The 27,407-nt window shown below is 35.4% G+C and overlaps 1 protein-coding gene across 1 annotated transcript in view; it reads left to right on the top strand.

The window, feature by feature from the left end:
* LOC149193218 (jasmonate-induced oxygenase 2-like) overlaps positions 1-27,407 on the top strand; it is a 43,557-nt gene that overhangs the window by 818 nt on the left and 15,332 nt on the right. Inside the window, exon 2 of the mRNA XM_089404818.1 lies at positions 64-337. Within this exon, the coding sequence (XP_089260944.1) occupies positions 64-337 (274 nt within the window). The remainder of the gene's footprint in view (positions 1-63; positions 338-27,407) is intronic.

Below are 27,407 nucleotides of genomic sequence, written 5' to 3'. Positions count from 1 at the left end.
TAGATCCATGGCTTCAAAAGCTTTGATGGTTATTGAATTGTTTGCAATGGCTTTGTTATACAGGGAAGCCTGTGAGAAATATGCAGAGGCCGTGGAGAAGTTGTCATTCAGCCCCAATTTTGAGGATCATACTTCGTTTATGAGGTTGAATCATTATCCGTCATGCCCTGCGCCCGAGCTGGCTCTCGGGGTGGGTCCACACAAGGATGCGGGGGTTCTCACTGTGCTGGTTCAGGATGAGGTTGTAGGGCTGCAAGTCAGGCGGAAGGATGGAGAATGGATTGGAGTGAAGCCTATTCCTGATTCATTTGTCATCAATGTGGGGGATTGCATACAGGTTAGCAGATTTTGTTTTTTCATCAATTCCGAAATACCTCTAATATTACTTTTAAGATAAGATAGACTAATTTATTTCGAATATTTAAAAATTTAATTAATATGGGTTATATTATATGAATTTATTTCAATTATAAATTTTAAGAATATTTAGAATTTTGATTATAAATTTCTAAAATATTCAAAAAGTTGATAGAAAATTTTGTATTTTAATAATAAATACAGATCTCCTCTGATTCAAAATCATAAAATAACAATTATAACTGCTCTCACATGCTTATTGATAGTAAATTCTGAAAATATTTTAGAATTTCACAAAAACAAATCTTTTATTTTCTAACCACCCAATTCTAAAATAAACCTAAAATCTGACCACCCTCACAAACAAACAAGACTTTTCTAAAATCCAAATACCAAAAACACATAAAAATAGAACCAGGTCCAAAGTTCAATGGTCTACAATCTGCGGTTGTTACCTGAGTTTCAGGAATGCTGAACACAGGAATATATGTTGGAGCAGCCCGAAAGCCTTCCAGACCTCCCCGGAATTTCAGAAACCTAACTAGATTCTAGATTTTTTTAGGAAATGGTGAGTGGAATATATTTATAAAATAGTTTAAAATATAGAGATAAAATTTATAATGGTGTGTTGGGTAGATAACTTGAGAGTGAGTGAGTGGAGATTTTCATCCCAAAAAAAATTAACCACTTGCGGATAAGGGGAGTTTATTTTTTGAGTGGATACTCAATGAGATTTGAACTGCTGTTTCGTGGGTTTAGTCATTCATCTTGTTAGAGATATCTGCAAAGCTCTTTTCATCCCTGATGATGAATGGAGTTCCCATCTGAAACTTTGAAGGCATCACACATATTACACAATGTTATTCCTGAAATCTCTAATGATTTGAGATTGTTTAATAGTTAAAAATATATATTTTATAATAAAAAATTAAAAATTTGAATTTAAGAAAAAATAAAATACTTGTATTTTATAGATTTTAACAATTTTTTTTATTTTCAAATAAAAATCTTATGGAAATCTTTTCAAATAAAAGTCTCATATTTTAGAAATCTCATATATGTATTTAGTGTCCTCCCACTTTAAAATTAAATTATTATGCATTAAAATAATAGCTAATAAAATAGTAAATCAAATGTGATAAAATATTGAAATTTATAGTTTTTTGAAAATTTTACAGAATATATAAATAACAATTTTATTTCGATATTGTGAAAAATGTATAAATTTTCACATTTTTCACAATATCACATGGGAAATAAACAATAAACTTATAACATTAAAAATATCAAAATTATATGTTGTTTTATTTTAAATAAATATAAATAAAATAAAAACACACAGGACATTAGGGTAATTATAATACAGCATTACTTTCTATCCTCCGAAGCAATCAACAAACATTCCATACCATCTGTCCTGCTCTCTGAAAAAGGGGAATTCCAGGGAGTGGATTCTTCAATACGTAGGAGTGGCTCCTGTGTTTCATTTCTAAGATCATTAACTAAATTTGAGCCATGGCCAATCGACTATACTACAAATATAATCCAATCATTTACAAGGCACAGGAATTTTCACATCGGGTAGTTCAATATCAAGCCCTATCACATTTTCTTTTTCAGCCGAAAAAAAACAGAACTTTTTCATATTAAAACGAGAAGTTACATATTTCCAGATTGAGGATAAAAAGACCGTACAAAAAAACATCTCCGAGAACACAGCACCATAACCATGAGGAAAAACACCATAACCATGAGAAAAAACAGAGGAATAGCTATCCAGTAATCAGAATTCAAAAGAGATTTTTAGTAAAATAGATTCATCAATTTGTTGACACATCACTAGCCGGGAGCACTAGATTTAACCATATCCCACAAAACACGGGAGCAATGGATTATCTTTCTATACTGTCATTAATGAGGAGCCCAAAAATCTCCCCCCACAACGCAAGTCAGGTGTGTTTCTAACTCGAGACCTTTGGCTCTGTACCACTTGTTGGAGATACAATTGCCGTTACACCAAAACCCACAGGTTTTAGCAAACAGACACATCGCTAAATTTAAGCACATGCCACGAAACACACGGGAACATTAGATTATCCTTCTACACTACCATTAACGCACATGCCACGAAACACACGGGAACATTAGATTATCCTTCTACACTACCATTAACGAGGAGCCCAACACAATCATAATCACAAAAAACATTCTGCCCAAAAAAACCCTATTTTAGAAGAACATTCACTTCCATACTCTGCCCCCAATAAATATAGAGAAAATAAATGTCTCAAAAAAAAAACGAAGCACAGAAAGGCAACCCATCCAATGAAATAATAGAGAAACCTAAAAGCCATTCCGCCCCTGCAGCCCTGGCCCTGCCCTGCCATGCCCTGCCCCATCTATGTCCATGTTCATGACTTAGCCTGCTTGATCATCTGGGCCAAGCCTCAAAATTTTCTACGTATGGTCTTCCAACTATTAGTAGCTTATATTTTCATTTAGAATGGTTGCGTTAGGAACCCTTCTGTGTGTTTTTTTACGTCTAGCTTGCTGTTGCTGAGGAGGGCCTCTACTGGTTATCCACATAGTGGAAACCTATTGCCCTATGAGCTCCACCAAGTATTGTATACAGATTTATGTGAGTTACCACTATTAAGGTTTTCTTGAAATCTAATACAAAATTTCTACCCTTAGGAGCTTCCGAGGAGAATGAAAGTGACAGACCTGGGCTGAGTGTTAGTATAATATGACTCTTATATGGTAAGCTTTCAGAATTAACCCATCTTAGACATTCATTTTTCATACATATATTTTAAACCATGCACGAGACAGTCTGGATGCCATATAATGGTCTTTGTGAAATTATAATGTCTTGGTATTTAAATTTTATTTTTAATGAAAAATGAATTTTAGTGATTTGAAATCTTTTACAAGTATTCGAATTGCGTAAATATAATAATTTAAAATTATTTTTTTTCTTAATTAGAGTAAAATTTAGGAAATTATTTAAAAATAATAATTTGTAATACTCTCTTTAAATTATTGTTTTAATATTTAAAATACTTAACAATTGATTAGTTGATTTACTGGGCATTCAATAGTTGATTGCTGATTAAATTTGGGTTTTTTTAAAACCAAATATGTGATGCCTAAGATTGCAATATAGAGGGCTTTAGAATTCATCTAATTGATTAGTTGTTAAAGATTCTCTTAAGTGGACTTTTATCATCCCAACTCATCACCAATTCTAGTTGAATGTGACAAGACTAAAACTACAATGGGGCTAGAACTTCTCAATGACAAACCAATTTCAAAGGGGTATGAGCAGTCAATCTCTTATATGCAATTCCATCAGTTAGATGTCCATATAAGTCTACCTGTTTGATTAACCCAACCATACTGTTTGGTAGTGCAATCTTTGTTAACTTAATGCTAGTACAACCATGTATGAGAAGGTACAACCTTGCATAGATTTAACCTCTGCAAATTTAGTAAAAAAAATAATTGCAATGATGATATAGATTGTTTTGTTTCTCTTTACTTGAATAGCAAATGACCAATGAAATAAATTGTTCACTTTTCAAAAGATAGTTGAGGTAAAACATGATTGAAAAAATCTCATCTTGCAAAATCCGCCTTTCAATCCTCATCTTGCAATGTAGGCCTTTCAATCCTATGATATGTGCCTTTCAATAATGTGTCCCATCACTATTCTTGAGAACGTTCTTTGCTATTATATCACCCTTACACTATCCACCTACCATATCTTGCGGAACTTCCTACAAGTTTTCTTCTCCTTCGTTTTTCAATATTGCATGAACCCAATAAGAAAGCAAAGGTACAACACATTAGATACCAAGTAATTGGTGCAATGGTTGTAGAAAAGGAATTGCAAAGGCTTAGTAAGATGTGGGAAAGAAAGCCAACTTAGAGTGTAGTGCCATAAAAAAAAGTAAGCTATGCAAGTTTTCTTCTCCTTTGTTTTCCAATATTTCATGAACCCAAAAAAGAAAGCAACAGTACAATGCCTTAGAGGCCAAGTAATTTGTGTAGAGGTTGTTGAAAGAGCATGGCAAAGGCTTAATAATTTCACAACAACTCAAAATGGCGAATATGAGCGTTACTTTCTCATCCTCCAAAGTATTTCAAAGGAGATGATAGTTGGGTGTAACTGAAATGAAAATGAAAAGGGACTTTGTAGCCTTCATGTATTTCAAATATATTATTTTCAAGTAATAATGACCCACTTTCTAGATGTGAAATAATGGCAACATGACATGACTAACCATAACTGATTCCCATAACTGACATGACTCAGCCAACTAACTCATGATGCCCAAAATCTTTCATGACATGATCTTTTAATACTGTTTCATGGTGACCAATGACCCCTTATGATTACCCTTTTAATGTTGATCCTTCATGACATTACAGTTTGGATTTTAGCAAATAGACCCCTTTGACTCAAAAATTTTACATGGTATTCGATCCAAAATCTAGACCTCTTATTCAGAACAAACCCCTTTAAACCATAATGCTTATGAAAATCAAGACTAACATTTACAAATCGACCTCAAATCAATAGAAAGACTAAAATGACTAAGTTCCATATAATACAGGACCATAACATAGGCTCCAATGGGGATGACATCCTCCTTGCGAGGTGCCAAGAACACCATAGACCATGTGACTTATCCATTGGGTGTTTTGTTGACTCTTCAATTTGAATATTATCTGACTAAGACTAACTATGACTTTCATTACATATGATAGCAGCTCATCAGAACCTTAGGGCCTTTACTTTGAGCTTCAATTTCCGAAGAAAACCACCCATACATGTAGTACTGAAAATAAAAATGGTATGTAGAATGATGTGTTCAAACCAACTGAATTCAAGTAAAATAGTGCTTGATAAGACTGCCATTAAAAGTTCGGCCACCAAGTAGTTCCCATGTTAAGTCTTTTGAAAAATAGGCATTGTTTCCATGGAAACCTGGAATTTTAAAAAGTCCCTTCCAAAGATTCTCAATTTTTCTGTGCTTACAATTCTCTTCATTTTTAGGATCCCATTTCAACACAAGATCATCAATATGAAAATAATCATCCTTTTTCATTTTATCATGAATGCTCTTGATCTTGTTTTGGATCAGTTGAGTGTTGTTATAGACCTCCTCTCTAGTTTGTTGCAAATGTACCATCTGATTAATCCACCAATTTCATATCATTAGGTTCTACCTCTATTTCTTGCAATAATTTCATTACTAGAACCTCTAGGGAAGTAGGAAAGACAACATCAAATCATTAATATGAAAATAATCATCCTTTATCATTTTCTCATGAATGCTCTTGATCTTGTCTTGGATCAGTTGAGTGTTGTTATAGACCTCCTCTCCAGTTTGCTGCAAATTTATCGTTTCATTAATCTTCCTCTTCATATCATTAGGTTCTACCTTTGTTTCTTGCAATAATTTCATTACTAGAACCTCTAGGGAAGTAGGAAATACAACATTGATTCCATAAACCAATGGAAGGGAGACATCCCAAGGGATTACCCTATCATGCCATAATGCATTGATTAAGTTTTTATGGCAAGTCTTCTTGTTCTCTTGTATCAACTTCCTTATGATATTCACTAGGCTCTTATTAGAGGACTCCACCAAGTCATTACCCTGTAGAGTGCCCAAGTACTACGTTATATGTATTGCAGAAATCAATCATCTTCTTAGATTCAAATGCAACAACATTATTAGTAATAATCTTACGAAGATAGTCAAATCTCGAAAGAACGTTACCTTAGAGGAATTGAATAATAAATGAATTTGTGGTCTACCTGGTCAGAATGGCTTCTATCCACTTAGTGAAATAATCTATGGTTGTGAAGATCCATTTGTGTTGAGTTGATGAAGATGGGTGAATTTCTCCAATGAAGTCTAACCCCCACTGCAGAAATGACACCTCCACTGAAATAGTCTTCAAGGGTAATGGTAAAATTTTCTTCTTCCCTTACATTAGCAAACAATGTAGGCCAGTAGAATCCAACCCTCAAATTTTATTGGCTATGGTATTCTAAAAAAGATGCACTCCATAGTATTATTTGTGGAATTCTTCCATTAGCTTATGTGCCTCATCTTCCAACAAACAATTTAACAATATACATATTGAATCCTTCCAATATAAAATGCAAAATTTGACAGCTTTTAACTTAAGAAACCTTTATTTTGGCTTTGTTAATCTAGGTGGAGCTTGTAGCTACTGAAAAAAATAGATGATATCAGTGTACTAGGGAGAAGAGAGGAACCTTTCTGACACCTGTTAAGAAACTTCCTCATTATTGTCTTCTGATAGGGAAACAATGAAATTAATATCCAATGCATGTAGATTTGACTCAACCATCATTTTAGTCAATCCAAGACCCTTTATCAATTTAGTGGGCTTAATTTCAATATTATATTCCAAAATGACTACTATCCACTAACCAATTCTCCCTTCTCGGCCAATTTGGGTAAGAATCCCCTTCACTACAACATTAGGAACAAAGAAAATTATGTGAGAATGCAATATATAAACCTTGAAATCCTTCAAAGCCTTCACCAATGCAACAACTTTCTTCTCCATTATGTTATATTTCAAAGCAATATCTCTTAAACTCTTGCTAAATAATGCTATAAGCTTCTCATGGTCTTGCTAGTTTTTTGCATCAACACTGCTGCAATGATGTGCTCCGAAGAAAAGGAGAAAATAATGATATCTTTTGTGTAATTAGGACTAGCCAAAACAAGAGAATGAGTTAAGAATAACTTTACCTCATCCAATGAATTCTTTGCTTGAACATTCCACTTGATTTCATTGTCCTTCCTTAACACATTTGTTATGCCCCTTATGATTTCAGCAAGATTTGGAATGAAACGCCTCAGAAAATTAATCATTCCAAGAAAAGGCTACACCTCCTTTTTATTCCTTGGGGTATCAATATTTTAGATTGCATAAATTCTTCTTGGATCAGTCTTGATGCCATCTCTTAAAATTGTCTGTGCAAGCAACTTACCTTCTTCCCTTCCAAAAAGGGACTTCTTTGGGTTAAAAGAGATACCATACCTCCTGCGCTTCTCAAAAACAATCTTCAAATGTTGCAAATGATATTCATCAAATTTAGAGTACACAGTCATATCATCAAGATAAATAACAGTAAATCTATCTTTCTCATTAGCAAAGGCAATGTCCATGACCATTTGGAAGGTTTTCTCTGCATTCATTAGTACGAAAGGCATTTTTACATACATGAATGTCCCAGATGGTGTAGTGAAAGCAATTTTATCTCGATCACCAAGATGTACCAAAATCTGATTGTACCCGGAGAAACCATCAAGTAATGAAATCATCTTCGACCCAACTACTCGCTGAAATATGTGATCCATTTTTGGCAAGGGGTAATTTTTTTTAATAGACACCTTATTAAGGTTTTTGAAGTCAACACATAGTTTTATCTCTCTTGTCTTTTTCCTTATTATGACTAAATTTGACAACCACTTGAGAAACCTTAAAGGGATAATAATATTTGCATCAAATAGTTTTCTTACCTCCTTCTCAATGAGGGACAACAAAACAAGGTTGATTCTCCTTAGCTTATTCTAAAAAGGTTTCTAACCTTCCTTGATAGGAATGGTGTGTTGGACAATGATCTTATCATAGACTTTTAATTCCTCATATCCCCATGTAAATACATCAAGATACTCACTGATAAGATCAATATATTTATATTTTTCTTCAGGATCTAAGGATTTATAGAGCTTTACAATTTTACATTTGTCCTCTGTTCCTATGTTGCAATCTTCCACCCCAGCCTTAATAGGAAGTATTTTAGGCTTATGAGCCACATCATTGGGATCAAACAACTCCTCCATTGGGACTAAACCTCTCAAGGTTGCATTTTCTTTCAACTGCAAAAATTCAAGGTCTACTATATGCTTGTCAAGACCTTCTCTGATTTGATTTATGTAGGCTTACCATTCATCTTTTTCAAAACCATTTTCTTCATCAATGTGCAGATTTGAAAATTCTCCTTTCACTTGTAGGAAAATTCTCCTTTCACTTGTAGAAAATTATCTATTTGTTTATCATTATGAAATACTTGCCAATACCTTATAGTGTCTGGGACAACTGACCTGTGTTTAACTTCAATTTCATACTTCTTCTTAGGATGAATGAGAATCCTAAATGTACTGGCTGAGGTGGCCAATGCGTCAACAATTGCATTATGTTCTCTAGGAATCATGGACAAATTGTATTTTGGAAAGTGTTTCAAAGTCTAATAGAGAAAGTGTTTCAATGACTATTTTCAAAATATAATTTGTTCGTGATTCCTAGAGAATAGAATTCAATTGCTGATGCATTGGCCAATTTAGCCAGTACATTTAGGATTCCCATTCACCCTAATAAGAAGTATGAAATTGAAGTTAAACATATGCCACATGTCCCAGACTATATAAGGTATTGGCAAGTATTTGATAATGATAAACAATTAGAAAAATTTCTGCAAACATGAAAGGCGAATTTTCAAGCCTGCACATTGATGAAGAAAATGGTTTTGACAAAGATGAATGGGAAGCCTACATAAATCAAATCAGAGAAGATGTTGACAAGCATATAGTAGATCTTGAAGTTTTGTAGCTGAAAGATAATGCGACCCCGAGAGGTTTAGTCCCACTGGAGGAGTTGTTTGATCACAATGATGTGGCTCATAAGCCTAAAATACTTCCTATTGAGGCTAGGGTGGAAGATTGCAACATAAGAATAGAGGAAATACCTAAAGTTGTAAAGCTATCTAAACCCTTAGAGCCTGAATAAAAGAAGAAATATATTGATCTTATGAGAGAGTATTATGATGCCTTTGCATGGGGATATGAGGACTTAAAAGTCTAAGATAGGAGCATTATCTAACACACCATTCCTATCAATGAAGGTCATAAACCTTTTACGCAGAAGATAAGGAGAATCAACCCTGTTTTGTTGCCCCTCATTGAGAAGGAGGTAAGAAAACTATTTGATGCAAAGATTATTATCCCTTTAAGGTTTTCCAAGTGGCTGTCAAATTTAGTCCTAGTAAGGAAAAAGACAGGAGAGATAAGACTGTGTGTTGAATTTATAAACCTTAATAAGGTGTCTCTTAAAGACAATTACCCCTTGCAAAAAATGGATCACATATTGTAGTGGGTAGTTGGTTCCAAGAGGATTTCATTACTTGATGGTTTCTTTGAGTACAATCAGATTTTGGTACATCCAAATGATCAGGATAAAATTGTTTTCACTACACCATGGGGGACATTCATGTATGTAAAAATTACTTTTAGACTAATGAATGTAGGGAAAACCTTCTAGAGCACCATGGACATTTCCTTTGCTCATGATAAATATAGGTTTATTGTTATTTATCTTGATGATATTATTGTGTACTCTAAATTTGATGAAGATCATTTGCAACATTTGAAGATTGTTTTTTAGAAGTGCAGGAGGTATGGTATCTCTTTGAACCCAAATAAGTCCATTTTTGGAATGGAAGAAGGTAAGTTGCTTGGACACATAATTTCAAGAGATGTCATCAAGATTGATCCAAGCAGAATTGATGCAATCCAGAAGATTGATACCCTGAGGAAAAAGCAGGTGCAGTCTTTTATTGGAAGGATTAATTTTATGAGGCGGTTCATTCCAAATATTGATTAAATCATAAGGGCCATGACAAATATGTTAAGGAAGAACAATGAAATCAAGTGGAATGTTGAAGCAAAGAATTCATTCAATGAGGTAAAGTTAGTCTTAACTCATGCTCCTATTTTGGGTATCCCTAATTTCACAAAAGATTTCATCATTTTCTCCTTTGCTTCAGAGCACGCCATTGCAGGAGTGTTGATATAGAAAAGCCAACAAGACCATAGCAACCTATAACATTTTTTAGCAAGAGATTAAGTGATGCTTCTATGAAATATAACATAATGGAGAAGCAAGTTGTTGCATTGGTGAAGGCTTTGAAATATTTCAGGGTTTACATATTGTATTCTCATATAATTTCCTTTGTTCCTAATGCTGTAGTGAAGGAGATTCTTACCCAAACTGACCCAGAAGGGTGAATAGGTAAGTGGATAACAATCATTTTGTAATATGATGTTTAAATTAAGCCCACTAAATTGATAAAGGGTCAAGTATTGGAAAAAATGATGGTTGAGTCAAATCTACATGCATTGGATATTAATTTCATTGTTTCCCTATCAGAAGACAATGATGAGGTAGCTGCTTAACAGGTGTCAGAAATGCTCATCCCTTCTCCCTGGTACATTGATATCATCTATGTTTTGCAACACCTACAATCTCCACCTGGATTAACAAAGGAAAAAGAAGGGTTTCTTAAGTTGAAAGCTATCACATTTTGCATTTCAGATCAGTCTTTACATTGGAAGGATTTAGTAGGTATATTTATGAACTATTTGTTGGAATATCAGGCACATAATCTAATGTAATAATTCCACAAAGGAGATTGTGGAGGGCATATTTTCTAGAAGACCATAGCTAATAAAATTTTGAGGGCTAGATTTTACTAGACTACATTGTTTGTTGATGTCTACGAGAAGGTTTCAAACTGTCACGAGCATTAGATATTTGAAGGAAAGAAGAAACTTTTACCATTACCTCTGAAACCTATTTCAGTGGAGATTTCAGCAGTGGGGTTTAGAATTCATTGGAGAAATTCACCCATCTTCATAAGCTCAACTCAAATGGATCTTAACAACCACGAATTATTTCACTAAGTGGATATAACTCATTTTGATTAGGAAGGCCACATATTCAGTTATTACTTAATTCTTGGAAGGTAACATTCTTTCAAGATTTGGTTGTCCTCATAAGATTATTATTGATAACACTGTTGCATTTAAATCTATGAAGCTGATTGATTTCTGTAATAGATATAACATAGTACTTGGTCACTCTAATGCCTATTACCCACAGGGTAATGGCTTCACTGAGTCCTATAATAATAGCTAGTGAATATTATAAATAAATTGCTACAAGAGAACAAGAAGACTTGACATAAGAAGTTAATCAATGCATTATCGGTTGATAGGGTTAGTACCAAGAAATCAATTGGGACGTCTCCCTTACAATTAGTTTATTTAGTTGATCTTGTCTTTCCTACTTCCCTAGGGGTTCTAGTAATGAAATTATTGTAGGAAGCATAGGTAGAACCTAATGATATGTAGAGGAGGATTAATCATATGATACAATTGCAACAGACTAGAGAGGAGGTCTATAACAACACTCAATTAATCCAAGACAATATCAGGAAGATTCAATGATAAAATAATATAGGTTTATGATTATGAAATTGATGATCCTGTGCTAAAATGGGATGCTAGAAATGAAGAGAAGTGTTAGCATGAAAAATTTGAGAATCTTTAGAAGGGATCTTTTAAAATTTCATCTTTCCATGGAAATAATGCCCATTTTCTGAAAGACTTGACATGGGAACTACTTGGTGGAGGATCTGTTAATGGCAGGCTTATCAAGCACTATTTTACTTGAATTTAGTTGGTCTTAACACATCATTATACATACCTTTTTTACTTTCAGTACCGTAGGTGTGGGTGCTTGTCATCATAATTTGAAGCTCGAAGTGAAGGCCCTAAGGTTCCAATGAGATGCTACCATATGTAATAAAAGTCATAGTTAGTCTTAGTCAGCTAAGAGTCAAATTTAAGAGTCAATAAAGTGCCCAATGGATAAGGCACACGACCTATGGTTTTATTGGCACATCACAGGGAGGATGCCATCCCCATTGGAGCCTACGTTAGGGTCCTATATTATATGTATCTTAGTCATTTCAATCTTTCTATTGATTTGAGGTCAATTTGTAAATGTTAGTCTTGATTTTCATAAGTATTATGGTTTGAAGGGGTATCTTCTAAATAAGAGGTCTAGCTTTGGATTGAGTGTCATGTAAAGTTTTTAAGTTAAAAGGGTTTATTTGCTAAAATCCAAAGTGTAATGTCATGAAGGACCATCATTAAAAGGGTAATCATAAGGGGTCATTGGTCACCATGAAAGAGTATTAAAAGTTCATGTCATGACATATTTTGGTCATCATTAGTTAGTTACCTAAGTCATATCAGTTATGGGAATCAATTATGGTCATTCATGTCATGTTGCCATTATTTCACATCTAAAAAGTGGGTCATCATTACTTCAAAAGAAGATCTTTGAAATGCAAGAAGGCTACAAAAGTCCCTTTTCATTTTCATTTCAGATACTCAAAGCTATCATCTACTATGAAATACTTTGGAGGATGATAAAGGAATGCTCTTATTCACCATTAGGAGATGCTGTGAAAATTGGGAGGTGTTACGTAACTGAGAATTACTGCGAATTTCAAAGAATTGTTAAGCCAGTCATGAGTAAGGGTGTCTCTCATTTCTTTGATTTTTTTTTTATGTTGTATGTGTCCTAGTTCATCTTGTCAAACTGATGAGAGACCTTCATATTTCCTCTAACCATCCTAAGCTACGAATGTTGCATGTTTTGCTACACAAGTTGCTGCGAAAAGCTCTTGCTACCAACCACTACACATAAAACTTGTTCTTATGCTATGTTCAGTATTGTCGTGAGCCATACATACCTTTTGCTTGATTTTCATTTGAGTAATGCCGATCAGATCTTTGTTATTGCTTCCCAAAGAAACTCTAGTCACTGTTGTTGCACATCTCCCTTGTTTGCTGCACATTTAGTTATTTCCACTTTACTACAAAATTCACCATTGAATAACATTGCACATCACTTTAAATAAGTATTGTAAGCTTGCACATACAACCATGGAAACTCCAGAGATGAAAAACAAGGTAAAAGGAGGATACATTGTAAGATATGAACCCCAAGATCTCATTCTAGTTAATTCTGACCCTGCCATCAGGGTTTCATTTGAACAAGTTGGGTGTATTTCTTTTTGTGAGAAGATTAGAGCCATGGTTATGACTTCTAGCTCAACAAACAATTTTCACTGAATTTTGAGGGAAAAGAAGTTAAGGTTGGAAATTTGGAGTTTGTTGTCTCTAAGAAATCAATAATTGTTGCCACTGATATCCCTATACATGGTGAAGAGTGGTTTAAAGGCATGGAGTTGGATCTAGCTCATTCTAAAGACTTTTTGAAACCACAATACAAGGAGGGGCATGGGTCCATCATCCCAAATATTTATCCATTGGACCACTATAGTAAGATGCTGAAAGTGATTCAAAGGTATCTTACATGTGAAGGGAGGTTCAAAAAAATCTATCAGTACCACATGAGAATTTTGATGCCTTTTACAGGTAAGAAAACCTTGAATGTGCCTTACTATTTGTTTAGAAGTCTCAGCAAAATGGCTGACAGAGTTCAAGCAAGGGGGAGTCAGATTGAACCTATCCTATTCCATTTTTCATTAATTAAATTGTTGGTGATAAAAGAACTTGACAAGAGGGAGCAGTTGATCCAGGAGGATCCTCAAACTTCTCCAAGTTCAAAGGTTTCAATTATTCTCAGAAATAGTGCCAAGTTGTAGAGCTCGTTGCATTGAATCCAAGAGTACCTTCATTTTCTCATTTGGCCTCCAGATGAAGGAGAAATTTCTCGTTGAAGTTTATGGTGAATAGGTGCAAATGTGGCCTCGCTAGCCATGTGGTGTTCCTATAGCTCGACACATGGCAATGGTAAAGTCAAAGTCCACTTTGGGTGCATGGTGAGATTTTTGGTTTGATTGGTTGAAGGTGCATAAATTAATGTGTGGGTGCATTAATGTGTTCTTGGTGAACAAAGGAAACAAACTATGTATTAAAAAACCTAAATATCATGGTGGCACGATTTCAAATGTCAAACTTTATGTTAAAAACCATATAGTAAATGATGGGCGTAAATGTGATATGGTAATAAAATATGGTGCATATATATATTAACCCATTTCTACAGTCATAAGGTGGAATTATTACAATGTTAAAATAGGTTCACAGTGAAGCATATATATATATATATATATATATATATATATATATATATATATATATATATATATATATATATATATATATATATATATATATATATATATATATATATATATATATATATATATTAATGTGTTGGTTAACACTATGTTTATAAATGTGACATACTGTCACATAAACTTGTACCCACCGAGATGTAAATGTGGCAATATCACATTCACCAAATTTCGATGGTGGAGTCTTCAAATATGTGTCATGGTGTCATGATGAGTATGTAGTCCATTCAACACAGAGTCAACCATTAATGGTGCAGTGCCATAACACACCAACACTACGGGTAGCACGTCACTGCCAAGGTCATTCCACGAAGTTTGATTTCATCTGCCAGAGAATATTGATGTGCCACTAGTTGAGGTCTAGTGATGTCGGAGTCTGCAATCAAACAACACGCAGGTGGTAGAGGTAGCGATTACATGGCATAGATCAGGTAGAGACTGTCGGGGGTTAGGTGCCACAGGTTCAATCATGACCGTCGAGTTATCATCTTCAAAGTTTGGGTCGAATCTTATTGCGCCAAGTTTTTTCGGTGATAAAGTTTGTTATAAGATATATATATCATGTATTAAGTTTAATGCGACATATATTAAACACTATGCACCCAAAAATATGTATTGTAGTTATGATATATGGGTTAAGGAATGTGCGCTAAGCTAAAGTGCGGTTGGTGTTGTAATGTAATTGCACCGAGAACTAGTTTGTTCACCTTACCAAAACCAATTGCCATGTATTGCCATGTATTTCCATGCTCACATGAAACTCTCATTGCTATGGAATAATGTACAATCAAGCTCCAATACCATATTGATGGAGGCACTGGAGGTGACGATGCATTATGCAAGAGACTTGCCAGTTTGGGTCAAAGTCATCTCTATGGAGTTCAGAGCATGGCACACATACATCACCAATGAGCTCCATGAGGAAGAAAATGATATGCCAATTTGATAAGACCTTTTCCTATTATCAGTTTTGTCTTATATAGCCATAGTCTCATATGTAATCTATCTTTTGTAGTAAATGGTATCTAATAAAGTCCAAGAGATATGTTGAATGTGAATAGCCACATATGGAATGTAAAGGGTCATGTATAGAATATGAAAAGTTATAGGAGTTTAAGAGTCATGGTGAATCTCAAATTTCATTGTCATTAGTTATAAATAGCTCCTCATAACTCAAGCTAAGGGCTTAGATTCGTGGAGTCTTACCTTGGCCTCTCTTGTAGTGCATAGGAGATGGATCATGCTTTGGAGAAGCAAGTTATGGTTTCATGTTCCACTACTGGATCTAGTGTTTCATCTATGTAACAATGTACATGGGATCTTCCATTCATAACCAGAAGCTCTATGAGCCAACACTTCTTCACACATGTATCATGGATACAATAGGACTATTCTTAATATGTTTGTGGTATATGTTAGTTTAATTACATACTACGTTTAATGAAATAATTTGATCTTAGCTATGGATATTGTTGAATAAGTGTTGTTATTGTTTCATGATTGTTGTTTATTATTTGGAAAAATCTACAAGTAAACAAAAAACTTTTCTCTTTTTTCTTAGGCCCCCCTTTAGGATATTACTATTACTTCTCTAACCAGAGGCTTATTTTTTTACTAGCCATGAAGTTCCCTGTGCACCTTACATTTGGTTTCTCACAAAGCTTACATACATGTTGCCCCAAAGAGGTGTTGTGATCTATTGTGTGTGTTTGTAACCAAGACACATATTTGAAACATTTCCAATGGTGCCCGAACCATACTGTTAGATGGGACTTCTACACTAGATGATGTGAGATCTAATTGGGACTTCACATGGGGAGATCCCCTTACATGTTGGTCGTATCCAACACCATCAACAAAATGTAATAAGAAGTAAAATATTGTATTAGATTATCTTGGGAAAGGAAAACCCCCCATTAATAATCAAAAGGAATACAAATGGGATAGTAAGAATGATAAAGTGCATGGATTAATGAACATGTCTATGTCTCCTAATTTATGTTTAACTTTCAAGAAATTGATGACTCAAATAACGTTTGGGAAAATATAAAAAATTATTTGGCCAACATACTGTCATTTTATTCCCATTAGATTGAAAATAATATAATGTTCTTTACTCCTAATGATTTCTCTTGTATCAAAGATTATTTATCTAAGTTCAAAAGGCTTAGAATTGTATTTAAAGATTGTAAAATCAATATGAAAGATGATCAATACATATATGTTATTATTGCTAAGTTTGGTACTACATATTTTATTTTTCTATCTACTTTTTATGTCCTTATATAAGCTTTAGGGGATGCGTATCAAGAGCTCAATCTTAAGTCTTTTGTGATTCTCTAATTAGAGAGAAAGACATGCTTTTGCATCTTGGAATGATCAACACTACATGTACATCCAACAAAGCCTTAGTAGCACAACATAAAAATCAAAACCAAGCATCATAAGGAGCAACATCCTCAAAAAAACAAGAAAAACAAGGTTCCCAAACCTTCTCATTCAATTTCTACCCAAATTAGTTACAAAGAAATATAACCAAAGAGTAAGAAGACTAACAAGCATTGCAATTTTTTTGCATGAGATGGTCATCTAAATTCTAAATGTTTAAAAAAAATGGAAGCCTTAACAACAAAAATGAAGAAGTACAACATAAATTTTGCTTCTTCTTATTATTCCTTCTCATGGACATGCACTTTTTGCTTCTGGTTTCTCCTCTAACTCAACATCTATTTCTTTGAATGTGAGGCTTAGTGATTTTGGAACCTCTTATCATGTGTCTAAGGATAAAACCATTTTTTTTTCTCTAAATGATTGTAACACCAAATAAATATTCATTGGTGATGATAGATATATTAGTGTTGTATGACGTGGAGTAGTTCATGTACATAATGGTCATTTCAATGATGTATTATGTGTTCTAAGTATTATCTACAACCTTTTATCAATACATCAGATCACTCATTCAAGTGAAGGTAAAATAGTAGTGTTTGCCTCATTGGGTTGTGATTCGGGATTTAAAATATTCTAAGAGTGTTCTTACCAGTACAATTGTTGATGGTATTACCAGGTTGTACACATTTGACAACTTTGGTTCATCGTATTTTCCATTATATTTTATTTCTCATATCGATGACTTGAGAAAATTATTGCATGAGTATTGTAGTCATCTTTACTATCACTCATTGCAAAGTCTATGCAGTCAAAATATAGTGATTGGTGTTTCTTTTGTTTCTTATAGAAATGGTCAATGTGTTGGCTATATTCTTGACAAAGATCATTGGGATAGTTTTAATGAATGTGGATATTGGCATGCCTTGGCCCCTTTGCATCTTGTTCATAGTGATTTGTGTGTCCTAATTTATTCTCGTTCTTTATTTGGGTGCAAGTACTTCTTTAAATATCATTGTGTTGAAAGGCCTCAGATTTCGGTTGCCCCAACATGGGGGATAACCACCTGGTTCAGACCTTAAGATAGCTCCTTTTCAGTTTAAAGTGGTGTCTTAGACTGGGGATAATGGGACCGATTTCCTAGTGTGGGTTTTAAGATGAGAGTGGATGGTTCATGAGTGTTTGAAATAGAATAATGATAATATAAATGACCTATTCTATCATGCAAATCTTCTAACTAACTTATCCTAATATAAACCCGGGTATTTCTGTGTGGTATGCGATCTACATAGATATCTGCGTAACATGTGATAATAAATATTAATCACATATAAACTGAGATGATAACGTATAAGTAATTTCTTTGAATAAATAGTTAGTCAAAGAAATTTATAAAATATATCGCATATATGATGAATTATATATATGAAAATTAACAATTTCAGTTAAGAATCATACAATAGTGCAATTAACGCTTAATAGAAAGAATAAATCTCACATATAATTCATGAAAGTAAAGTGTTGTCACTGATTAAAAGAAAACATAATCAATCATACAAGATAATAGTACCATATGTGCGAAGTTCTGCTCATTTAACTAATGACATGGATCAAATCCTTTCTTCAAATAAAATTATCTCCCAAGAACACAATAGTGCATCAACAAAGGAAAGTAGTTTGATATCTAAAATAAATGATCATGTTCCATAATTTCACCAAATCATTCACAAACTTACAACAGTGAATTCTTTGCAAATGTTTTTGATAAAATTATGGACCCTTCTCTAAATGCATGAGAAGGGTATAAATACTATTCTAACTAATGTGCAAAAATAGATTATACAAAAATTTGAGGAGGTTTCAAACAACCTTCCTCCTAACTAGTTAACTAACTCTAAAAATAAACAATGGCCTAATGAGCAGAACTAAGATGATGATTTGTTGTCTGCCAGCTTGTCCTTTAAATCACATATATTAGCCATTGGTTTGAATTGAGGAGGTGCCCCAAAATGTGTCATGTGCTGTCCTACGAAAATCGCATTGGTGAGAGGTGGCATCATCTGCTGAGTCGAATAAAGTGAGCATTTAAGGGTCATGATCTAGCTGTGCAGTTTTACGATGTATTGCCAATATGACTCCCAGTCTGTCTTGGTCAATTTTTCGATTGCATCCCCTTGAGTCTCTGCCTTTTCCTTCCAGCTTTTATGCGAAGAACCTAAATCGAGCATTTCTTTTAGACTGCCTTCCTTTAGAAGGTTGGTGACAAACAGAGTGTGGTTCACCACCTTGATTATATTCTTCAATACCCCAGCTACCCTTTCCACTACTAGCTCAGCTTGCTTGATTCTCGTGTCCCAATCTATGAAAAGAATGTCTTTGTGTGTCTCCTCAATTTCAGGCAAATTGGCCTTCCTTCTATCTTTTGTTTCCTGCCATTTGATGAAATTTGAGATTCTAGTGTTGAGATCAGTAAAATCGGTTCTCTAGTCGATCGCCTTATATGTTAGTTGGTCACCAGTGATCAGATAAGGAGTAATGTGTGACATTTTTTGGCATAAATGCTCCTGATGTTTCATTAGGAGGGAATTTAGTTCTCGTGCCTCTTTAACAAACTCCTCGGTAGTAGGAACATCCTTTTATCTTTCCATGGCTTGTTGCAATTCTTGGAGTTGCATGTTTTTAGTTGATATATTGACTTTGTGGCTTATTTTCAAGACCTCCATGCTTTTTTGCAATTGGGCAAGCTGCTCAACTACTTACTTGTTCACACTTGCTTTCTCTGTTTTGAGCTGCTGCTCGAGATGTGCAATCCTCTCCTGCTTTTCTCTAAACAAAGTAGAGACTTCAATGGCTTTGTCCATGGTGGCTGTTGCATATGCTCCCGTGAAATGTGACAATCTAGTCAAGTTCTTAGTTGGGTTGAAAGGAATGTCCCTCCAAACTATGTCCATTGGCTTGTTTCTAGATGGGAGCTTGGGTGTTTCTACCCTTTTTCTTTTCCTCTATCTGAGCAGTCCAATTACACTACACGTAGAAATTGCACAGAGGTGTCCTCTTGAGACCCCTGTCCCATAGCAGTGATTTGAGCCTCAAAATTGCGCAATTTTGTCCAAGTTTTCTTGTTTTCCTTGCATGCAAAAACTGCACAGACGGGCTTCATTCCAGCAACAGTCACTATCCATTGAAATTGCACAGATATACCTCTCAGTGACTACAAAAAAATGTGACATGCTGAAATCACTTCCAAGGAGTTGAGGAGAAGGACCAAGGAACAAAGTAATGGAAAATATGGGGACCACATGAAAACTTTGTCGGACATATGCTCATCCCGAGGGTAAGTATGGTAAGTAAATAACATATTTTGAAGTACACTTCTTAGTTGATTTTGCAAGACTTCTTGTCATTGTCATATCAACCTATCCTCAGTAACATGTATGTTTCTTCTACATGTCTTGCTTGTTTTTCACGTGTTCGACCAACTGTCATCTTCCGCATGTTGATTGTTACGTCATGCTTGCGACCTCATTCTGGTGATGTTGAAGGTTGTGTGTGAGTTGTGTACACATCTATCGTACTCAGACACACTGTTGTATGCAATGTCACGCAAGCATCGTCACAACTGTTCAATGATCCATCACAAGCGTCGCTCTTGTCACTCGCACTGTCGGTCAGTCACACTGAGTACATGTTCTCTTGATGGTTTGAGGCGTCTTGTCATCAAGTCATGTTGAGTGTGTTTTCGTAAGGTCATGTATGCAAAATTCCCCTCACTCACACACTTATTCATTCTATTGAAGTTCTGATGACCAGATCACCCTCCAATAGATAGACCCTCACTGAGCTACATTACATAGTGTCAGCACTCAGTGAACATGTACTACCACCTAGAATTGCGAAGAGATTGAGGTTGAGTCACAGGTAGCCTGCACTGTGCAATCATGGAATCGACTAAACCAACTTTCATCCAGAACAAAGTAGAAGCTCCTCAGTAGGCCATCTCAATCTGCGTTGCCCACAAGAAAATCAACCAACCCTCCTACTGGTCAACCAGACTGTTTGAGAGGGCAGTCACCACGGGACTCAGCCCCTCCAAAAATTACACAGAAGCTACAAACCTTACCCACTGTATTCACTGAGAAAATTATGCAGACAGGCTGGACAAACACACAGTGCCTATCCATGTCTCCCTCCAGAACTTGTGCAGTTTTTCCAACTAGTCACCTAGTCAGTCGGCGGGCTACTCACTTAGAAAATTGCGCATATTTCTGAGCAAGCCCATCAAAAACCCAACATCCCACTCAACTCAAGAACTGCACAGAGGTATTCAGTAGGTCAACCTCCCAACAATTGCACAATTTTTGTCTCCGGCAAACCCTACAGCCTGCTTCTAGCTCCCTCTAGGAATTATGCAGATTTTTCTGCCAAGCCATCCCGCAGCCCACTACTAGCTCCCTCTAGGAATTACGCAGTTTTTGTTGCCAAGCCTCCTGAAGCCCACAACCATCTCCCTCTAGGAATTGTGTAGTTTTTGCTGCCAAGGGCCTCTGCTACACAAACTGCTTGACCCGAGAAATTGTACAGATTTTCCCTCCAACCGAACCAAATACCGAAGATAGTCATTGCTAGTTCAAATTTTCTATTTCAGTTTCCTAGTGACCTCTGCACAATTTTCACTAACAATACATGGATCCCACATCCCAACTTGAAACTTTCCCCACGTAGTTTCACAGCCTTGTCCTCTCTATTGGTCACCTGCATCCAAAAGGAAACGATCATGCATCATGGTAAACCAGGAGGTTTATGGGTTTGATGTCGTCTCGTCATGAGTGATTGCAGATACAGGTACATGAACAAACATGATGTGATAACGAATGGGATGAACAAGGAGAGTACATACAAAAGGATATGTTTTTTAAACGAACGAACAAATGATGCGTGTGCGAAGATGTGTTCACGAATGGATGAACATGCAAAGATGTGTTCATGAATAGACGAACATGTGAAGATGTGTTCATGAATGGATGAATGAATGAAAATGCAAGGATGTGTTCGTGGACGGACGAACGAGCGAACATTCAAGGAGATATTTTTGCAAATGGAAAAACATGTCAAGCATGTTAAAGTACAAGCAAAGGAGAAATGTGCACATGCAACATCAAGAAAGCCCAATGACCATTGAGGACTCCACACACCTTTCCATGCAGAGGTGAAGTTGTGATACACCAAGAGGACATCCATCACTCAACAGAACTGCAACTTGACATGCACACCAACAGTAGTGTGAAAAAATCAGCATTATCATGTCAAGTCATCTCATGAGTCATGTTGGCCACATCACTACTATGGGCCATACTATTTTCAATCAATGTAATGTAACATGGAAGTCCAAGAGACCTACTTGTAATCTGAAGATTCATGTAATCTAAAAATTCATGAAAGTCAAATAGTCATGAGGGAAGTTGAACAATCACAAGGGCCAATTTCACCCTTGACTATAAATACCCCCTCATTTGTACATGCAAAGGACTTTTCACCTTGGCTCCTCCCACATAGCCTTTAGAGTTTGTAATATTTTCTTTGAGGAGGGAGTAGTGGCTCCAACACCCCACCTACGGGGTTAGTTATGTATGGTATATCAATGTGTCTTGGAACTTTCGCTTAATTCATAAGCCTGCTCACAGGCCAACACATTTTCACACGTGTTGTAACTCTTTGTAAGAATTAATCTTGAACACTTGTAATACATGTTGCTTTTACTCGTATTAAACAATTAAACTCATTCAGCTGTTCTAATGCATATATTTATGAAAATGTGTTGTATAAATTTTTAGCATTGTCTTGCTCATGTTGGTTACCTCTCTGGACATTAGACAAAACCTTTCACGTAAACTTGTTATAATGACCATCGCACTTGTGTGCAATGTCGTGCTAGGTGTTGTACGTGCTATCTTCCTTGTGTGTTGTGACTGCCGCATACGTATGGATTTCTCTTCCGAAAGTTGTGAATTTCCTATTGTGTTGTGTGTCTCTGACAGAGTTGGGACTTCCTTCCTTCCGACTAGATACTTACTTCCACCCTCTCCCTCTACGGTGAAAGAACCTTGACTCAAGTAACACTAAGACTCACCAGGCACACGAACCTCACCGTTCAAAGGAAAAGCAGATCACTCTCACATGTTGACAAGCAAGAGCTAAGGAATATCTTTAAGATAATGGAAACCAGGTCATCGTGTCAGATGTGACTCCTACACCAATCAGTGTGAGGTCTAGTTGGGACTTCATACTGGGAAGATCCCCTCATGTTGGCGGGTCCAACATCGTCAACAGGTTCATATGGAGCTAGAAAGTTCCTATGAACTATATATGCAGATCACACTTTTTACTTCCATTGGTTTTCTTTTAAATAATTTTAATATCAATGAATACTTTTTAGGAGGGAGTATATATTGTTCATAAACTTGGAAATGTTCTACAAATTTAGAAGTAAATTGACTAAATCTACTTGCAAGAAATTGAACATATTTGTAGCAAGGTAAGAACGTTTGTAGGAAAGTAAACACACTTGGAAACAGGGATGGGTCGCTCGTTTAGCTTTCAACCATCCATGGATAAAGATAAACACCAACACCGGTAGAATTACTAATCTACTTTTGTAGGAAAGGAAATGGAACACTTATATCTAGAGGGATTGGTAAGCTTAGAAAGGGGAGTAAGAGGACCAAACATGGCCAAACACTAAAGGGGTCTAGTCTATTAACTAGATAAACACTTCTAAATAAGTCATCCCAACATGGCATAAATACATTATATAGATACATCAACATGACACTTTTGGCTCATCATGATGGTCAGATCTAGCATAAAAATGTAGGAACGTAGAGTACGATGTAGAGGATCTACGATGTAATAGGGATAATTGTATCATAAAGGGAGACACAATTACCTACATCCCAATGAATGCAATCATTTCCTCTAGGAACATAAAAGGCATCTTGAGGGCAATGTGATATTTTACACTTGGGCACCCTTCAAATGGGAATTGTTTGTACCTTTCTCTTGGACTTCCGTTGCACATTCTTTTGGAATATTGGTGTTGTTCCCAACTTAGTCCAAACTTATAGGAATCTAAGTTACAAGAAACTTGGTCCTGTCTGTTTTGATGACCGAAAACATTTCAAGTATTCAAAAGAATTTGTAATGATTTCAAATGAAACTCGATTTTCCATTTCAATTAATTCTATGAAGGCTTCTCTATTCATAATTTTTAGTTTGAATTTTGAAAGTATTGTTTATTCAACTAGGTTAATTGATGTTTCTTTGTCGATAACTTTTACTCCCATTTTCATATTTTTTCTTCATTTTTGTTTTTGTTTTTTTGTAAGGTATCATTTTAAATGTTTAGATGATAAATTTCCTTATCTTTTCAATGTGATACCATCTATGTATTTACTAAAGGTCACATGCCTTTGTTTCAATCATAATCAATTATATTATCAATTTAAATATTTTATCCTTCATGGGTTTCTCTATAGTATCCTATTTAATCTGATATTCATATCGTTATTGAATAGGAATTTGGTAATAATGTTTAAAATATGATTCATAATTTAAAAATGGTTTTGAAATATTTCAAAGTTGTTTTTGTGAGTGTTAATATTGTCCTCATGTGTTTCATCCATGTTCCCACACATTTCTAATACTCTAGTGACTAATTTAGGCTGTGTGTGTTAGGTCCCTATACTACTAGTGTAACCCCTTATTTTTATTAGTACAACCCACTTATTATATTGATGTACCCATGTAGTGCCCATATTGTTACTATTGTGCCCCATAGAAGCCCACTATTGTTATTATTGTGGCTTTGTATTATTATTGTTAGGTCGGCTAGGTTATATTGTGACTCCTTAGACTCCTATATATAGAAAGGAGGTCTTTTCATTTGTATCATCCAAGAATTGTTCATTTATGTAATATAAAGGAGGTTTCCCCCTCGAAGAGGCTGAATTCTAAGGCGTTGATCTATCTTTTCTATCTCTTCTTGAGCTGGTTTCATAACATTTGGTATTAGAGCTTTGGATTCTAGGGTTTCGCTGCTCCAAACAGGTCATCGTGGCATTTTCGCTATAACTTTTTTTTCTGTGACGTTTCAAAAGTCGCAAAAAAACCTATTTGAGACAAAATCGCGCTGAACCTTGGGTCTGAATTTCAAAGCATTTCGCGCGATATTTTCGGAGATATGATCTGAGGAACTTGGTCTTTTTGCAGACTCCTGAATTACATTCAAAACAGGTGACCTGGGGAAAATCGTCATAACTTTCTTTCTGAGCATCGGATTGAAATTTCGTAAGAAGGTACAGAAAGAGGACGGGCTGTAGTTTTCTTGTAAATATTTTTCAGAGTCAAAGGTTGAAACAGTGACACGTGGCACTTAATACAAGTTCACTCTACTGAACTAGTCTATAATCAGGTCACTGCGGGAGATTGTGCATAACTCATTCTTGGAGAATCCAATTTGGATCAGACTGGTGGCATTGGAAAGAGGACAGAGAGGGCTACTACAGGTAGAAAATTCAAAACTTAAATATCCACAAGTACAGAGTTACAGTCGTTTCAAGTTCGAGGTCCTAAAATCTAGAAAAAGCAAGATGAGGAAGTTTGATGGCAAGGATCCAGTAAATTGGATACTTCAGATGGAGCAATATTTTGATCTACATGGTGTACCACTGTTACAAAAGGTATGTATTGCATCTTCATATTTAGAACCGGATCAATTTTATGGTATAAAGGGCTTTGTTCTCGTAAAAAACTTGTTACGTGGTCAATTTTCACGGAGGAAATGATAACACATTATGAGGATACAAAGAGTAACACCTTCTTTAGAGCAACACCACAACAATTGGAAAGAGTAAAAGGGCTTTGTGACATATTTGAAAGTAAAATTATGGCAACAAGGAAGTCTACCCTTCACAACTATAAAGATGGACGTGTTGTTCCTCCTAGCCTTCCACAACCTACAAGGGTTACACCACAACAATTGGAAGAAAAAAGAGAGAAAGGGATTTGTTATAATTGTGATAGAAAATGCACTAAAGGTCATAAGTGTGCTGAGAAGAAATTATTTTACATATAGTATCAAGAGGAGGAAGAAAAGGATCAAGAAACATCAAAAGAAGAGGATATATGCCAAGACCCGACCCTAGAGAAAGAAGAAATGAATCAAAACATATCTTGTAAACTATTGGCAAGAATGACCACTCCTCAAACTCTCAAGATAGAATAAAATATCAAGAAGAAAAAGGTGCAAGAAGTGAAAGATCACATCAAGAAAGAAGAAATGAATCCAACCGTATCTTGTAATTCACTGGTCGGAATTACCACTCCTCAAACTAGCGAGACAGAAGGACAAGTGTTCAAGAAGAAAAGTGTTCAAGAAGTGAAAGATCACATCGAGCGTCAAGAAATGAATCCAACCATATCTTGTAAAGGATTGGAAGAAATTACCGCTCCTCAAAATCTAAAGATAGAAGGACATATCAAGAAGAGAAAGGTTCAAGCAGTGAAAGATCACATCGAGCATCAACAACAAGTTATCCAACTTTTAAAGGATAGCACCACTTCGGTGCAAAATCAAATGAAACAACAGGTAGATCAACATCATAGTGAAAAATGTTTTGATGTAGGCGATTGGGTATTTTTACTACTACATCTAAAGCAAACTATTTATGAGAAGGAAATGTTGGCAATACTACATGCACTTAAAAAATGGCGACCTTACCGAATGGGAAGACTCTTCAAGGATGAGGATGTGGAAGCATTGTTTTGTGCTATTTCTATTATCCAACCTAATTGGATAAACGAAGCAAGGGATGAATGGAAGAAGGACAAAGAAGTATGGCCACTTATTCAAAACTTGCAAAAGATCCCAATTCAAACAATATTGATAGATATTGAAAAGGAAGGAAAAATCATATTGGAACCTGGAGCAGTCACAGAAACAAGAACCCGACAGATACGAAATCGATCAATTTCAGAGTATATTATCAAGTGGAAGAACTTACCCACTGAAGATTCCACATGGGAGGACAAGAATTTTATATAGAAGCATCAAGAACTACTCAAGGGTTGAGGACAACGCTTTTTGAAGGAGAGGGGCATGTTAGGCCCCTATACTACTAGTGTAACCCCTTATTGTTATTAGTACAACCCACTTATTATATTGATGTACCCATGTAGTGCCCATATTGTTACTATTGTGCCCCATAGAAGCCCACTATTGTTATTATTGTGGCTTTGTATTATTATTGTTAGGTCGGCTAGGTTATATTGTGACTCCTTAGACTTCTATATATAGAAAGGAGGTCTTTTCATTTGTATCATCCAAGAATTGTTCATTTATGTAATATAAAGGAGGTTTCCCCCTCGAAGAGGCTGAATTCTAAGGCGTTGATCTATCTTTTCTATCTTTTCTTGAGCTGGTTTCATAATAGTGTGATCCCGCATGACGCCTAAAATCAAGAAAGCATTAGAGGAAATTTTAGCGTAAAAGTGCCCATGAAATTTTCATGTAATTGCGATGTCATAATATGCAAAA

This window comes from Pinus tabuliformis, chromosome 2_2, assembly GCF_031772625.1.
Source record: "Pinus tabuliformis cultivar Carrire ecotype Pingquan chromosome 2_2, CPIR1, whole genome shotgun sequence".
Taxonomy (NCBI): domain Eukaryota; kingdom Viridiplantae; phylum Streptophyta; class Pinopsida; order Pinales; family Pinaceae; genus Pinus; species Pinus tabuliformis.
This window is presented reverse-complemented; position numbering and strand designations above follow the sequence as displayed.